At 37.3% G+C, this 18,428-nt stretch overlaps 1 protein-coding gene across 6 annotated transcripts in view; it reads left to right on the forward strand.

The window, feature by feature from the left end:
* The window catches only part of HELZ (helicase with zinc finger), a 194,101-nt gene that overhangs the window by 140,430 nt on the left and 35,243 nt on the right, over nt 1-18,428 (forward strand). For all 6 annotated transcript variants that reach the window (XM_033183899.1, XM_033183898.1, XM_033183902.1 and 3 more), the window contains 7 exons: nt 1,247-1,298; nt 2,116-2,306; nt 4,274-4,481; nt 10,443-10,522; nt 15,127-15,697; nt 16,081-16,315; nt 17,118-17,634. In XM_033183899.1, coding sequence (XP_033039790.1) covers nt 1,247-1,298; nt 2,116-2,306; nt 4,274-4,481; nt 10,443-10,522; nt 15,127-15,697; nt 16,081-16,315; nt 17,118-17,634 — 1,854 coding nt within the window. The remainder of the gene's footprint in view (nt 1-1,246; nt 1,299-2,115; nt 2,307-4,273; nt 4,482-10,442; nt 10,523-15,126; nt 15,698-16,080; nt 16,316-17,117; nt 17,635-18,428) is intronic.

The following is an 18,428-nucleotide window of genomic DNA, read 5'->3' on the forward strand; positions in this document are numbered from 1 at the left end:
CTCAGTTGGCTTGATATGTGTTACTTTTAGCCCATGGGAAGAGAGAATTTTTTTTTTTAATCCAGAAATTCAGAACCATTGTCTCTTCAAATATTGTTTCTGCCCAAATGTCATCATTTTTAAAAGTAGACTAAATATACCGTTATGTGAATTTGCTATTGCTTATTTAACAAATCCTGCACTGATGGGCATGTAGATTGTTAACATTTATTATGCACATAAACCAAGCTCTCTGTGCCCAAATTTATGATTACTTCATTTGGATAAATTTCTGGAAGTGCGGTCACTGGGTTAACATATGTGCATTTTTGATGCTGTGGATACGTATTGCCATATTGCTGTCTAGCAATTAGCTAGATTATCTCACAAGCAAATGATGACAGTTCCCCTTTTCCTGTTTTTCTTTTTTTAAAGTAAATTTTATACTTTATTATTATTATTTTTTTTTTTTTTTTGAGACGGAGTCTCGCTCTGTCGCCCGGGCTGGAGTGCAGTGGCGCGATCTCGGCTCACTGCAAGCTCCGCCTCCCGGGTTTACGCCATTCTTCTGCCTCAGCCTCCCGAGTAGCTGGGACTACAGGCGCCCGCCATCTCGCCCGGCTAGATTTTTGTATTTTTTAGTAGAGACGGGGTTTCACCGTGTAGACCCAGGATGGTCTCGATCTCCTGACCTCGTGATCCACCCGTCTCGGCCTCCCAAAGTGCTGGGATTACAGGCTTGAGCCACCGCGCCCGGCCAGTTTTATACTTTAATATACCATGAATTATACTCAAAATATCATAAATCCTAAGCCATATTTGCATTCTTTTTACTGTTTTAAAGGTTCTCATCCTCAAGAATTGAAGATTCACATTTTTACTTTGAAAAACAACTTCTGTGTTTTGTAATTTGTTAGAAAATGTATAGAGAAACTGCAGTTCTGTTCCTTCAAAGGAATAGAATTTAAGTCATGTTGATTGCGTATTTCATTTTAATGAAAAATATTCATAAAAAAGGAGTTTTAGATACCCTTAATTTGAAACTGAGAAAACTTGAGGCCCAGCCATATTATTTGAGATGGCTGTGACCTAATGTTTAAAAAGAAAATTGGCTCAAAGCAGTCTAATGGTTATTAATTATAGACTCACAGTTTTAAAATTTTAATTATTGATGTATATATTAATTTACTTATGATTAGGAAAATGGTTATTGTTTTCTAATATTAAACATGCTTAAATTATTATAAATTTGTGTTTTTCTTTAAAGGGGAAAAGTCTTCATCATACCCAGAATGATCACTTCCAGAATGATGGAATTGGTAAGTGGAAAAATTACCTTACGAAAACTTGCTTTTATGATGTAAGAGATTTTCCCCAAATTTCACCACAAGAAAGAGGAGAATGGGGAGATGGTTTCTCTCTCTTTCTCTCTCTCTCTCTCTGACAGACACACACACGCACACGCACACACGCAGTCACTTTGGAACCTCTCTTAATTCTTTTATTCAACACTTAGGGTTTTATCAGTGCATTGATATGTTATTTCTGAAAGAGGTGATTTTGTGGTGTTCATGTACATATCCAGAGGTTTTGAGGAAAAACATTTAAGCCTTTTATGCAACATAAGTTTTCAGAAAATAATTATATTCTACACATGTCAGGTCATAAAAGTTTCAAGGTAAAAATTTACTTAAATGATTTTAAATATTGCATAGTTGTACTTTTAAAATAATAATTCCTTAACTTTCATATTGCATGTGGTTCTGTTACAATTGCCAGTCAAAACTTTATTCTGAAGAGTTGTATACTTTTTAAGACAGAAGACTGTTTACTAGGAATGTGTGCATAGCTTTCTCTCTTGAAAGACACATCCTGAGTTCCTCAGAAAATATTTGAAATTATGCTAGTTTATACAAGGAGTGCTTTGTATAATTCAAGTTAATTTTAGGAAGCATAACAAAAGTTTCTTTTTTCTTTTTTGTAATATGCTTTACTTTTCCACACTGATAATTCTTTGATGATAAGATATCTTAGGCAAATCTGGGAAATATATTTTGCTGCTGAATGATTTAAATTATTTTTTCTAGTTGACTATGTACAGCTATTGAGTGCATCCTTTCTCTGTTTATTTTTCAGTTCAGCCCAATCCTTCCGTACTCATTGGCAATCCTATTAGAGCATATACTCCTCCACCCCCTCTTGGACCTCACCCAAATTTGGGAAAATCTCCAAGCCCTGTTCAAAGAATAGATCCTCACACTGGGACAAGTATTCTTTATGTACCTGCTGTCTATGGAGGGAATGTAGTTATGTCGGTGCCTTTACCTGTAAGTGGACATTCGAAATACTTTCTATTGAATCAAGTAAAATAGGTTTCACTAAAATGGTGCTAATTCCAAATAGTATTCTACCAACTTCTTTTTTTAAAAAAATTTTCAGTGCTCCTAAGCTTCTTTTAAAGCAAATGTTGCCTCTAACCTTCAAATTGTGAATTGTTGCTTACAATTTGTTATTAGGTTACTAGTGACTATGAAGAAATTATATTTCAACTTAGAAACCTTGTAATTTTTTGTTTGTTTTGTTTTTTTGAGATGGAGTTTTGTTCTTATTGCTCAGGCTGGAGTGCAATGGTGCAATCTTGACTCACTGCAACCTTCGCCTCCTGGGTTCAAGTGATTCTCCTTCCTCAGCCTCCTAGGTAGCTGGGATTACAGGCATGCACCATCATGCCTGGCTAATTTTTTGTATTGGTACAGACAGGGTTTCACCATGTTGGTCAGGCTGGTCTCAAACTCCTGATCTCAGGTAATCCACCCGCCTTGGCCTCCCAAAGTGCTGGGATTACAGGCATGAGCCATTGCGCCCGGCCACCTTTGTAATCTTTTAAAATATTTCATTGAAGAAAATTGAGCTAAAAGTTAATGGAGCTAATGAATTGGTCTCGTTTTGTAAAGTAGTGTTTTCATTTTATCTTTTTATTTTTGTATAAGTCAAAAACTGTTCCCAAGAAATACAGGACACAGAGAGGCTTGGATTAGTATAGTTCACTTGGATCTAAATTGATTTGAGAAATTCCACATCTTATGAAATCTTAATTACTACTTAAAAACATTATTCTTTGTAAGACTATAGATTTTTAGAGGCCTTCCGTCTTGTATATAAACCCATTTTCACTTTCTTTAGAATTTTTGAATATTTTGTTAATTTGCTGATGTGAGTATTTTCGATTCAGGAGTTTTAGCCTAGGAAACAATTTCTTTCATTTAAGGCAAGCACTGTAATTTCGGGCTGAGATGATCATTGCCAAAGGTTTTTGGCAACACTCCAGAATGGGAAAATGCTTAGCTGCAAACATTTCTCACCATGTTGGTCAGGATAGTTCACAATCTGACAGCCAAGGAGAATGACTGTAAATGAGAAATATGTAATTCATGCCCACTCCCCATAGACTTCAGACTTTGGATTTTAGCAGAGTTATTTCTCCAGACAGCCTGGCAACATTGTACATGATCTGCTTTAAATAGTAAGTCCCTTAGGATTTATAATTCACTTTACTAGGTTAAAGAGGCTTCTATTTTGTAAGATTTCTGAGAGTTTACATTTAACAGTTACAATAAACTAATAGGAGCAGTAGCTAAGATGTCATTGTATTTATTCCTTTTATGTTAATATACAGAGATTATATATCTAGACACACTTAAACAAGTTTTCTGTTTTTGTATTTTAAGATAGAGTTGAATTAAAAGCACAGATTAAAAAGTAATGACCCATTTGAATTTTACCTATAATAGATGAACATTAAATGATGTAGTTACTCATCTTAAGTTGGAATACCAAATTTTCTGAGTTGAGACTCCTTAGGCTAAGTTCTTCCTTAACTTTTCCCCTGTCTATTAAACTATGTTTCTATGCAATTATGACTTTATAAGATAATTTTTATGGTAATCTGACATGTATACATTCCTGTGGAGGAGAAATAAGTAAATACTATAAAATGATTTGATGCCTCAAGGAATAATTACCAATTTTAAACCCTCAGTTTCTTCCTAATCTGAAAAATGATCTGTTTTCCATTACATACTAAAGGTTCAGGGAGCTGTTTTTTAGCCAGTTAAGACACAGTTGTTACTATTAGCATCAACTTTGTAGTTATATATTTTGAAAAAATTAACATCTGTGTGTGTGTGCACATATGTATGTCTTTGTATGTTTGCTTTTTCCTAATCAGCAGCACTCTAGTAGTTTGTCTTCCAAAATATACTTAATGCATGTATTTTATTTTTTAATAACCTAGGTACCATGGACAGGATACCAGGGTAGGTTTGCAGTTGATCCTCGAATTATTACACATCAGGCAGCAATGGCCTATAACATGAACCTATTACAGACACATGGACGAGGATCTCCTATTCCTTATGGTCTTGGACATCACCCACCTGTCGGCATAGGCCAGCCACAAAATCAGCATCAGGAGAAGGATCAACATGAGCAAAATCGAAATGGTAAGTTGTACTTCGTTGTTCTCCTGTTCCTAAACTGATGACATGTAAAGTTTTAGCCACATAGAAAGTTCCTTTAATAGTATGATTTTTAACTTTCTCATGGATTATAGAACTCTTTGAGAGAGAATCTACCAGCACTTTGGGAGGCTGAGGCGGGCAGATCACGAGGTCAGGAGACTAAGACCATCCTGGCTAACACGGTGAAACCCCATCTCTACTAAAAATACAAAAAAATTAGCTGGGCATGGTGGCGGGCGCCTGTAGTCCCAGCTACTCAGGAGACAGGCAGGAGAATGGTGTGAACCTGGGTGGCGGAGCTTGCAGTGAGCTAAGATCGCACTACTGCACTCCAGCCTGGGCAACAGAGCAAGTCTCAAAAAAGGAAAAAAAAAAGAAAAGAGAGAGAATCTAATATATAAACTTTGGATCCACTCTCCAGAAGATACAAATTATGTACACAGATACAAAATTGAGATGTAACCTCAGAGTGTCCTTTAGGTTAAATCCTACCACTTACGATTGGTGTCACTGAGTTTCTGAAAAAAAATATTAAATTTGAATATTTAGAGTACTTTAAAGTGGTAGTCATTTAAAATTGAGATGGAAGGTCCTCCTGTTAAACATTTTTGTTAACTCGAAATATTTTTGTGGTATACTACGCATTAATGTTGTGGGATTGTTGATAAAAGGTTATTTTTACTACAAATCTGCTAGAATTCCAAGGAAAACTTACCATATTTTTTATTCAAGTTTATTGAGGTATGAGTTAAATACAGTAAAATTCATCCTTTTAAAACGTACATTGATGAGTTTTAACAAATATCCAGAGTTGTTAACTTCCACCAAAATCAGGATACAAGATATTTACATATTTACAAAAAGCTTCTTCCCACCCTTTGCAGTCCCATCCTCCAACCCCCAGCCCTGAGCAACCGCTGATCTGACTTTTGTCCCATACTCTCTAGTATGTCATAAAAATGGAATTCTGTAATATATAATTTTTTGTGTGCAGCATTGTTCACTTAGCTTAATGCTTTTGCTATTCCCCCAGATTATATGTTTCAGTTGTTTGTTCCTTTTTATTGTTAGTATTCTGTTGTATGGATGTACTGCAATATGTTTATTCATCCCTCAGTTGATGCACATATTAGTTGTGTCTAATTTTTGGCCCTTATGAATAGAGCTGCTGTGAACATATGTGTGAACATGTGTTTTTATTTCCCTTGGGTAAATACCTAGGAGTGAGATTGCTGGGCATATTATAAATATATATTTAACTTTATAAGAAACTGCCATATTATTTTTCAAAAGTAGCTGAACCATTTTTCATTTCTACTAGTAATGTATGAGATTTCCAGTTGTCTCATGTTCTCATTTGCACGTGCTATGGTCAGTCTTTTTTTTAAATTGTACTCTTGTTAGTGGATGTCTAATCATATCTCATTGTGGTATTAATTTACATGTTTGCATGTCCCTAATAATGAGTGATGTTGAGTGTCTTTTTATTGTGCTTATTTGCCATGTGTGTATCTTGTTTGATGAAACCTCTATTTATATCTATTGCCCACTTTTTTATTGGGTTGATTGTCTTCAGTTTTAAGAGTTCTTTGTGCATTCTGTTTACTAATCTTTAATGAGATATATATTTAGAAAATGTTTTCTCCCAGGATATGGCTTGCGCTTTTTTTTTTTTTTTGCCTTTTAAAGACAGAGTCTTGCTATGTTGCCCAGTCTGACCTTGAACTCCTGGGCTCAAGCGATTCTCTCACCTCAGCCTCCTGAGTATCTGGGACTACAGGCACATGCCACTGTGTGTAGCTTTCATTTTCTTAACAGTATCTTTCAAAGAGCAGCAGCTTTTATTTTTGTTGAAGTCCATTGTATCCATTTTTTTCTTCTGTGGATCATGTTTTGGGTGTTGTGTCTTAAATATATCTACCTCAAGATCTTCTTTTATATTTTCTTCTAGAAGTTTTATAGTTTTTAGCTTTTACATTAATTAGGTCCATTTTGAGTTAAATTTTATATATAGTGTAAGGGTAAGGACTGAGATTTTGTTGTTGTTATTTTGTTTTGGTTTTGCATGTGTATGTTCAGTGATTCCAGCACTATTTGTTGAAAATTCTGTCCTTCCTTCATTGAACTGCCTTGGAACCTTTGTTGAAAATCTTTTGATCCTATATGTGGATCCTTTTTATTAATGCGTATGTTTATGTTTACACCAAATATGCTGTCTTGATTATTACAGCTTTGTAAAAGTCTTTAAATCAGGTGTAAGTCCTCCAACGTTGTTCTTTTTCAAAATTGTCTATTCCAGGTCTTTTGCATTTTTATATATTTTAGAATCAGCTTGTCAATTCCTACTAAAAAGCTTTCTGGGATTTGGATTGGCATTATGTTTAATCTTTAGGTCACTTTGGGGAGAATTAACATCTTAACATACTGATTCTTCTGATCTTTGAACAGAGTATATGTCTCTCCATTTTTTTCTGTTAGGTCTTTATTTTTTTTCAGCATTAAAAAACATTTTCAGGCTGAGCACAGTGGCTCATGCCTGTAATTCCAGCATTTGGGAGGCAAAGGCGGGTGGATTACCTGAAATCAGGAGTTAGAGAGACCAGGCGTGGCCAACATGGAGAAACCCTGTCTGTACTAAAAATATAAAAATGATCCGGGCATGGTGGTGCACGCCTGTAATCCCAGGTACTTGAGAGGCCGAGGCAGGAGAATCGCTTGAACCTGGGAGGCAGAGGTTGCAGTGAGCCGAGATCATGCCACTGCACTGCAGCCTGGGTGACAGAGCAAGACTATCTCAAAAAAAAAAGGGGGGTTTCGGTATATACAGTCTTTGCACATATTTTGTTAAAGTGAAAGCTTAAATGAATATAAGTATTTAATTTATAATTTTCTTCTTCAGCAATATGTTCCACAAATACCAGTATGTTGTATTTTTATTTTCATTTAGTTCAGTATATTTCCTAATTTTTCTTGAAATCCTACCCATGGATTATTTAGAAAGGTGTTTTAGTTGCTGATTATTGATGATTTTCTAGAAATTTTCCTGTTACTGATTTGTACTTTAATTCCATTGTGTTAAGAGAACATATTTTGTATGACTTGAATGCTTTTGAATGAGATTTGTTTCACAGCCCAGAATATGATTTATTTTGGTAAATGTTCAGTGTGTACTTGAAAAGAATAGATTGCTCTGTAAATGTTAATCGGGGGCCGGGCATGGTGACTCATGCCTGTAATCTGAGCCCTTTGGGAGGCTGAGGTGGGCGGATCACCTGAGGTCAGGAATTTGAGACCAGCCTGGCTAAGATGGTGAAACCCATCTCTACTAAAAACACAGTATTAGCCAGATGTGGTGGCGCACGTCTGTAATCCCAGCTACTCGGGAGGCTGAGGCAGAAGAATTGCTTGAACCCAGGAGGTGGAGATTGCAGTGAGCCAAGATCGTGCCATTGCCTCCAGCCTGGGCAACAAGAGCGAAACTCTGTTTGAGAAAAGAAAAAAAAATGTTAATCAGGTCAAGTTGGTTGGTAGAGTTGTTCAGGTCCATTGTATCCTTGCTGATTCCATACTCTTTCCATCAATTACTGAGGAGGGATATTGAAATCTCCCAATATAATTACTATTTGTCTAATTTTCAATTTTCAGGTTTCTAAGTTCTATCAGTTCTGAATGAATTTTGAAGTTCTATTATTAGAAGATAAATGTTTAGGATTGTGTGCTCTTGATTAATTAACTCATTTATCATTGTGGAATGACCTTCTGTGTCCCTGAAAATATTCTCTGGTTTGAGATCTACTTTGCGTAATATCAGTGTAGCCTCTTCAACTTTCTCTTATCAAGTGATAGCATGGTGTGTGTGTATGTGTGTATGTGTATGTATATTTTTACCTTTTAATCTGTTTGTGTCTTTATATTTAACGTTTGTTTATTTTAGATAACATATAGGTGGCTCTTGATTTTTTTTAATCTAATGTGACAATCTCTGCCTTTTAATTGGGGTATTTAGACCATTTACATTTAGTGTGATTGTTGATATAGTTAAATTTGATTCTATCGTCTTGCTATTTGTTTTCAATTTGTCCAATTGATTTTTCCCCCTTTTCCTTTTATTCCACCCTCTTCTGGATTGGGAGAGTATTTTTTTTTTTTTTAATGACTCCTTTTTGTCTCCATTGGCTTAACAGTGACAACTCTTTGTTTTATTATTTTGCTAGTTGCTTTAGGGTTTATAGTATAAATCTTTAATCTTCACAGACTACTTTCCAATTTATATTTTACCACTTCATTCACAGTAAAGGAAGCTTAAAGTATGCTGTTTTTTCTCTCCTGGCCTGCATACTATTGTTATCATGTATTTTACTTTTACATATAAGTCCCCAAAACATTATTGTTATCTTTATTTAAACAGCCAAGTAAAAGAGTTTTAAATCATAAGAAAAATAATCTTAAGTATTTACCCATGTGTTACCACTTCTAGTAATTTTTCTTTCTGTATATTGATGTTTCCAGCTGATACAAGTTTTCTTCTGCCTGAAAGACTTCTAGTGCATTTCTTACAGTGCAGGTCTGCTGATGATGAGTTCTTTCAGCTTTTGTATGCCTGAACATGCCTTTATTTCGCTTTCATTTTTAAAAGATGTTTTTGTAGGGTGGAGAATTCTTGGTTGGCAGTTTTTATCATTTGGTACTTTAATGGTGGTGTTCTACCATTTTCTCACTTGCTTTTTTTCCAGTGAGAAATCTGATGCCATCGTTATTCTTGTTTTTCTGTATGTAACAAGTCTTTTTCTCCCTAGCTGCTTTATAGATTTTCTTTTTATACTGGTTTTATCAGTTTGATTATGACATGCCTTGATGTGGTTTTCTTCCTGTTTCTTGCGTTCAAGGTTTGTTGAGTTTCTCAGATATTTGAGTTTATAGTTTTTATCAAGTTTGTAAATTTTTAACCTTTATATCTTTTCGGATATTTTTTTCTGTGTTGCGCCTACCACTGTTCTGCAGAGATTCTAATTACCCATATATTGGGATGCTTAAAGTTTTTGCACAGTTTATGGGTGCTACTTTTAAAAAATTTTTTTCTCTTTATGTTTCATTTTGGATAATTTCTATTCCTGTGCCTTCAAATTTGCCAGATTTTTCTTCTGTAGTGTCTGTTCTGCTGGTAATTCCATTCAGTGTATTCTTCGTCTCAGATACTGTAGTTTTCATTTCTTGAAGCTTAATGGTAAGGTAATTCTGGAGTGATAATTCATTTTACAAAGTTCCAGTGGGATTCTAAAAAGAATGTTTCTGAACAAGAACCTAAATCAAGGATTCCTTCAAGGAACTTAAACTATCCAGTGGTTAATTCTTTTGTAAATTAAAACCCTTTCCTATGTATGAATTGTCTATTATAACTGTGCTTTTTTAAAACCTTAATTTTGCCTCCTCTACTATTTATCACCCACTTATACTCAGTTTGATATCTATTACTTTTAAACAGTATAACTACATTCCTTTCTGAATGTCTTTCTTACGTTTAGATTCCTTTACTAAATTGGATTGAGGCATTATTTAGATTTTTGCTTAATTGCATTTATAAGTGACCAAAGCATTGAACCTTTATAAATAGGCAAGAATGCCAAGGCCTTTAATACATCTAGTTTAAGCAAATGAGGCTGTAATTCCTGGAGACTGGGTAGTTTCCTTTGGGATTATTTGATGCTTTGAGGTTATTCCCTTATTAGGCTGTCTTGTCAATGAAGTTTGCTTCATTTATAAGTTTTCTTTCTTGCAGAGAAACTATGACTGACAATTTAAGAACAAAACCCAAGTAGTCATCCACTGATCATAATAGGTGAAAAGTGTTTAAAGTATTCTGCCTCTTTCTCTAATATTGGATAAGCCTTGGAAATGCCATATCCACTGGAGAAAACTTATAAGGATTTTTAAATATTTTCTTAGGTAAAAGTGATACAAATAATTCCGGACCTGAAATTAATAAGATTCGAACACCAGAGAAAAAGCCAACAGAACCAAAACAGGTATGCTGCCTACTGAATGCATTGTCCTAGTGGATTTAGTCTGATTGGTCATCTTGGAATCTTGATGTTTTAAAGAAAAATGCCTCCATTTGTACCCTTATCCTTTATGTTTATTTTTTCACAGGGATGTAGTGAGCCATATTGCCCTCTCTTTCTTCATCTCTTCTTTGGCTGTGCTATGTCATGTATCAGTATACTTTTCTCAAATTCTATTATTCAGTGATAAAGTTGATTTTAGAGATTTTCTATGATAAGGTAGTAAATGAAGACCGAGCTACAGGTGTGTTATTACAAGTGTGTCATTATCGTGAAGAAGGAAGACTTCTTCCTCGGAGACAGGAAGACTTCCTCAGGTCCCTTACCTTATTCTCTCATCATACCCACTAAGCCCTTAATTCTTTATCTGTCCATTCATCTATTTTCTCTGCTTCTGTGCTTATAAGCTACTTAGAGAAAATCAAGTCACTGGTTGAATTAGCGCCACTGGAAGCTCTTGTTTTCTAATCTGAATGGAACCCTCAGGGCTCTCCTTCATTTCTTTCACACATATCTCACTTCCTTTGCCCAGTTGTCTCAGTGACTCTTCTCAAGCCTGATTACCTTCCACATTCTGTTATCCTATTGGATGGCTTGTCTCAGACTTACCTCATCAGGATTTTCTCTTGTTAATTTGTAACCTTAAATTTAGCACTTTTACCATATCCCTGAGCACTCTTACTTCCTGATCACCAGTCTCAGAGGAAGAGTTCCTTTTAAGATTAATCTTTCCTCTGCCGGGCGTGGTGGCTCACGCCTATAATCCCAGCACTTTGGGAGGCCAAGGCGGATGGATCACTAGGTCAGGAGATCAAGACTACCCTGGCTAACAAGGTGAAACCCTGTCTCTATTAAAATGCAAAAAAATTAGTTGGGCGTGGTGGCGGGCGCCTGTAGTCCCAGCCACTCAGGAGGCTGAGGCAGGAGAATGGCGTGAACCTGGGAGGCGGAGCTTGCAGTGAGCTGAGATCGTGCCACTGCACTCCAGCTTGGGCGACAGAGTGAGACTCTTTCTCAAAAAAAAAAAAAAAAAGATTACTCTCTCCTCTTCAGGTACCACATAGACCTTGGCCCTTCTCCTCATTTATCTTTCCATTCTTTCTAGTTGTTGGTTCTACCCTGTTAGCCTATAGCATATTTAGATCTCTTTTAGCCTAAAGTAAGCAAATTACTTGATAGACTTTTTTAAAAAGATAATTTCTTTAACCTTCATCTCCTTTATAGCTACTGCCTCATTTCTCCTTTCTTCCTCACCTGTTATTTGCTCTTTAACCCACAAAGTCTACATTTCACTGAAACTATTGTGCTCTTACGAACATACTTCAAATGTATTCTTACTTGGCTTTTCTTGGTATTAGGCACTATTTTCTACTTCTGTCTTTGACCATCTTGTTTCTTTTGTTTTGTTTGACACATTTTTACTTTTCACAGTCTCTCTAACATGACTTCTTTTTAAAAAAGTTCCTGCTCAGCCTCCTCCAACATCTATCCCTAGTCCTTAAGTTGGGATTTCCCAGAGTTCTGTCCTTGTCCCACCTGTCTTGCATTCTATGGTTTCTTACTATAAACCAGTCCGAACCATAATTTTAAGTATCCACTTCATGATACCGACTTCCAAATCTGTATCTCCAACCTCAGCCTAGTTTTATTTAAGCAGCTATTCTCTTTCTTCATTTACTTATATCACATAAGCATCTCTTTACTCACAGCTTCTATATCTGGAAGGATTCAGTACCTTCTGGAGGGGCTGCAGTACAAATGAGGCAGCCAAGGGAACCTCCTGATAGATAAGCGGGGGCTGCAGTGAAAGCAGAAGTGGTATGTGTTTGGGAAGTGGTGCAGAGAGAGAATGAGGGGCATGTCAAACTGGTGCACCTGCACCAGCAGCACATATAGTCAGAGGCAGCTTTGGGACGAAACCAATCACACGAGTCTTAGATGCTCTCAGAGCAACTGAAGCCAAGATAGCTAAGTGTCTCTCATGTCCTCGTTTTAAAATTTCTGTTAGAATTCTCCCTGTTAGAGAGCTAGGTAACCTGAAAACATGTTTCATTTTCTCTCCCACCCTGATGCTTTGTCTTGGGGCCCAGGAAAAATAAAAGAACTAGTCCTGGCTCTTTCGACTCAGTGCCTCCTTAGTATTAAGAGGAAAATGATAGAGGAGAATCTGATTCTGATAGTAGCAGATGCAGGCTTATTCAGCCCTTACCGTCCTCTACCTTGCTTAGGGAGCCGATTGTAGTATTATAGAGTAGCACAGTCCTGATCTAAATTTCTGAGACACAGACCTAGCTTTCTTTCTATGTCAAGGTCAGAAGTGATAGAGACAATTAAGATAGCAGCTTATTCATAAACAACCTTGACATCTGATTATGACCTCCCTCATGTGACCAGAGTATGCATATCAACAATATCTTCTGGAAAAAAAGTATATCCCAGGTGAATATAATTTTAGTCATTGAAAGGATGGAGATTTATGGAGGAAAATGTTTGTTTATGAAGAACCTTAATCAGGTTCTGAGACATCTGAAGAGCAGCTATTGCATTCTTGGGAAGACTGAAATAGAATTGTCATGCTTCTCACTTCTTTTTCTAGATAATTTGTATATACTAAGTAATTTTAAGGGCCTAAAATTGGCCAAATTTAATGGCAATCCATTTGCGCTAGATTAGAGATGAGGATGCAACTGGCACGCGATTTGCATCGCGACCATTTGTTGCAACAGGTTGGTCACCAAATGTACCCCAACTGCAGTTCAGGAATAAGCTGCTTGTTCTATTTTTTGGGAGTGGTCAGTTCTGTGTCTAATTCAAGAGCCTTGGGTGAGGCAAGTGCTCTGCAATCCTCAGTCACTAGCTCATCAGTGAAACTTGTAAGGAGATTGACGTGCCAAATTTATTTACACTCCAATCAATGCATGGAGTGTTTTGAGAGAGCTGGAAAAAGAAAATTGTCGCTTTCCATCTTATATTTTATTTTTCACATTGTCATCACTTATGATCAAACTTACATTTCAGAAGGATGACAACACTCCCCAGCTTAAAAACCTTTTGTAGTTACCACAGTTTATGGAATTAAAAAACAGTTACTCAGAATTGAATAATTCGGGGTCTCATGTGATTGGGCTCTTGTAGTTTCCTCTGATGTTAAAAAGGGAAAACTAATATATAAACAAGTGAAGTTATAGCTCTGCGTATACAAAACTTCCCATGCTCTCCAAATCTGCCAGACTTTTCCTTTCTTCAACCTTTGCATAAACTGTTACCTTTACCTGGAATGTCCTTCCCTCCTCGGAATAGTCCACCTCTTTTTGTAAGATTCAACTCAAATGTCTTGACCTCTGTGAAACCTTCCTTAATTTTCTCAGGCACTACAGTTGCATCCTCTTATAGTACCTCTGGTGATATGTTTACATATTGTTATCTTCTACTGTACTCTAGGCCAGGGGTCAGCAACCTTCTTCTGTAAAAAGCCAGACAGTAAATCTTAGCCTTGGGGACCACATGGTCTCTGTTGTAGCTGCTCTGCTCTATCCTTACAATGCACAAGCAGCTACAGGCAATATGTAAACAAATGAATGTGGCTGTGTTCCAAGAAAACCTTATTTACAAAATCTGGTGAGCTGGAAATGGCATTGGAGTGGGGGCATGGTATATAGACCCCTGCACTAGGCTCTTGATGGCTAGGCTGTCTTATTATTGCCTATTTTTAATTTCCAACACCAGGTACAGTGTATTGTTTGGCCACAATAAATGTTAAAGAAAGAATGTCAATATGTAATGGAAAAATTGACAACCAAACTAGTTATATACAAAAGTGGTATAGTACTTGTTTGTTCATTTCAAAGTTGTTTAAATTGAGATGCATCTTTTTATTAACATAGATATTTTTAAGGAAATAGATGTATAAAAACAATAAAACCAGTCTGGGTGCAGTGGCTCACGCCTGTAGTACTAGCACTTTGGGAGGCCGAGGCAGGCAGATCACCTGAGGACAGGAGTTTGAGACCAGGCCTGGCCAACTTGGTGAAACTCCATCTCTACTAAAAATACAAAAATTAGTTGGGTGTAGTGGCGCATGCCTGTAATCCCAGCTACTTGGGAGGCTGAGGCAGGAGAATTGCTTGAATCCAGGAGGCAGAGATTGCAGTGAGCCACGATGGTGCCTGTCTCCAAGAAAAAAAAAAAAAAAAACCACCATAAAATCAGAAGGAAAACACATTTTAATGATTTATATCAGAATGAAATAAATGACCATCTTTCTAAGGAAGAAAGTGTGAAATTAAAAATAATGCCCTGAAAGGAATTAAAGTAGATATGCTAATAAAATGGCAGTATGTTTTCTTATGACTCACATTTAATATGCTGTTTTTTTCTGTGTCATCTTTTTAAATTTAAAAAAATTTTCCTTTATTTAATTGTGAGGAAGTAAATAATTGAGCACTCAGCTCTCCTGCTGGAAGATGTCAATGTATCATATCCTTTAGATGTGTTAGGGTTGGGAAAAGGTGGAGAGCAACTGAATTCGAATCTTCTGCAGTTAAAAAAGGCTTCTTATTTTTTTCTAGGTTGATTTGGAATCAAATTCACAGAACAGAAGTCCTGAATCACGTCCTAGTGTTGCTTATCCCAGTACCAAATTTCCTCGCAAAGATAATCTCAACCCAAGACACATAAATCTTCCCCTTCCTGCTCCCCATGCACAGTATGCAATCCCTAATCGCCATTTTCATCCCCTTCCCCAGCTACCAAGACCACCCTTTCCAATTCCACAGCAGCACACCTTGTTAAATCAGCAGCAGAATAATTTGCCTGAACAACCAAATCAGATGCCACCTCAGCCAAATCAGGTAGTCCAGCAGCAAAGTCAGTTGAATCAGCAGCCTCAGCAGCCGCCTCCTCAGCTTTCTCCTGCATATCAGGCAGGACCCAACAATGCTTTTTTTAATAATGCAGTTGCTCATCGGCCACAGTCTCCTCCTGCAGAGGCTGTGATTTCGGAGCAGCAGCCCCCTCCCATGCTGCAAGAAGGCCACAGTCCTCTGAGAGCCATTACACAACCCGGCCCCATTCTTCCTTCGCATCTGAATAGCTTCATTGATGAGAACCCCCCAGGATTACCTATAGGGGAGGCTTTAGGTAAGTTCTATTATCGCCAGATGTGAAAATTCAGAGATTAGTTACTTAAAATGACATGGACTGTATGTACAGTATCATTTTGGGTTAAGATTGAATCATTTCTTCAAATAATGCTAGCAAAAACTCCCCATTTAGTGTGATAATCAGAAACTAGTTCTAAATGCTGTATGATAGTATCCAGTGGATGTCAGGATCATCATTATGTAAGTTGTCATCATCACCATAACTGATTTCTGACAAATTTAGAAAACATTTATTTCTTTCTAAAACCGAATTTGTAGCTCTTTCTTTGTCTTTGTGGAGAAAATATGTTAGTAAAAACTTTAAATAATGAACTTGAAACCCCAAATTCATAAAAAAAATTTTCACAAATATTTTTGCAGATCGTATACATGGGAGTGTCGCTCTGGAAACATTAAGACAGCAGCAGGCACGGTTCCAGCAGTGGAGTGAGCATCATGCCTTTCTCAGTCAGGGCAGCGTTCCATACCCACACCATCACCATCCTCACCTCCAGCATCTTCCTCAGCCGCCCCTGGGATTACATCAGCCGCCAGTGCGGGCAGACTGGAAGCTCACCAGCAGTGCCGAAGATGAAGTGGAGACCACATACTCAAGGTATTCCAGCCAACTGAAAATAGCCTCTGGAATGCGACCCCCTCACTGTTCTCTTTTTTGACTGTAGTTCTTTTAGCTTCAAGCTGGAATATTGCCTCAGAGAAATTGGATGCTGGCCTTCTAAGCACATGCTACACAGTCCTCTTGATTGGCTCTAAAATACAGAAAACTCATTTAGAAGTAACTCTTGTACAAATTTAGGCATGGATGATCTACTATGGATTGGAAATTAACTTGTTCCTTTGCTTTGTGGTCTTTTCTGCAGGAGAAACACCATCACTATGAGCGGGTTTTTTATTTAGTAGTAATACTTGGAAAGAATGAATAAAGACAGGAGTAAATTCGTGGTTAAAAGCTAAAAATTATATCATTAATTATTTTTCTGGTGGCACAGAATTCTACGTTCCTATAATTCCAGCTACATATGAGTGTTTGGTCCTAACTGTAAGCTTGTTTTTATGGCCAGTGTCACATGAATGCTCTGAAGTGTTTCCTAATCCCTTCTGAACAAGGTCCACCATCATGGTGACCTTTTATAACTTCCAGTTGTCAAAGACATATAGAGACAAGGACATGTTTTTAATACAATGGGAACAGAAAGAAATCAGGTAATTGAGCATATTCAATATCTTCATCTCAGCATCTGTTGAGTGCTAATGCTTACATCTGAGATGAATTAATGCCAGTTCTAGTTATTAGTACTATGATTTTGTTTGTTGAAAATACATGTATAGTTGACTAAGCTTTCCTTAATGTGATGGAGCCTTTTGTTTTCTCCTCATATTTTATTGTTTTCCTGTAGGTTTCAAGACTTAATCAGAGAACTGTCTCATCGTGATCAAAGTGAAACACGGGAACTAGCTGAAATGCCACCACCTCAATCAAGACTTTTGCAATATAGACAAGTACAGACTAGAAGCCCACCAGCAGTCCCATCTCCCCCATCCAGTACAGACCACAGTAGCCACTTTTCTAACTTTAATGATAACAGCAGAGACATTGAAGTAGCCAGCAACCCAGCATTTCCGCAGCGCCTCCCACCCCAGATATTCAGCTCACCTTTCTCATTGCCATCTGAACACCTTGCCCCTCCTCCCTTGAAATACCTGGCACCTGATGGAGCATGGACTTTTGCTAACTTGCAACAGAATCACCTAATGGGGCCAGGTTTTCCCTATGGCCTACCTCCATTGCCTCACAGGCCACCGCAGAACCCTTTTGTACAAATACAGAATCATCAACATGCTATTGGTCAAGAGCCATTTCACCCATTGTCATCTCGAACAGTATCTTCTTCTTCGCTCCCTAGCTTGGAAGAGGTAAATGTCTTCTTATTTTCCTTTTGTTATTAGTTGATTGTGAAAAATAGCAGTATTTATCGATTGATGATAGGAAGGCACAGATCTTATTGAATGTAATAGTGTATTAAAGATAATCCTTTCTTGGGAATTATTTTAATTGCCACCCTCCTATTGTATTTCAGATTTTGTAAAATGGACACTACTGTTGAAACATGAAGCCCCTTAAAAGTCTTTTATTGCTGTTTAAAGAAAATATTGACTATCTGAGGACTCTATTCAAGGAGCTTTGTCTTTTTTTAATCTGAGGAAATGGCTTTTAGTGATTCATCTTTTTGATTTAAGTTACGTGTTAATTATACATTTGTTAACGAGAGCTTTCCAAAGATGCCGGCTTTTCAGCCAGTGCCAGCTCCAAGTTCTGTGCTCCTTCTCCTGCCACTCAGCCTGGTGCTTTGTTAGACTGAGGTACTCTGATTCCCAAATATCAGAATTTGCGGGTTTTTAACATAAAATTGACTCTGCTAAACTAAGCATTTTGAGGTAAACTGAATTTTATCTTAAAATATTTAGATATTGCTGCTGGGCACAGTGGCTCAGGCCTGTAATCCCAGCACTTTGGGAGGCCGAGGTGGGTGGATCACGAGATCAGGAGATCGAGACCATCCTGGCTAACACAGTGAAAACCCCATCTCTACTAAAAATAGGAAAAATTAGCCGGGCGTGGTGGCAGGCGCCTGTAGTCCCAGCTACTCAGGAGGCTGAGGCAGGAGAATGGCGTGAACCTGGGAGGCGGAGCTTGCAGTGAGCTAAGA

The sequence above is a fragment of the Trachypithecus francoisi genome, unplaced genomic scaffold (assembly GCF_009764315.1).
Source record: "Trachypithecus francoisi isolate TF-2019V2 unplaced genomic scaffold, Tfra_2.0 Lachesis_group20, whole genome shotgun sequence".
NCBI classification, from domain to species: domain Eukaryota; kingdom Metazoa; phylum Chordata; class Mammalia; order Primates; family Cercopithecidae; genus Trachypithecus; species Trachypithecus francoisi.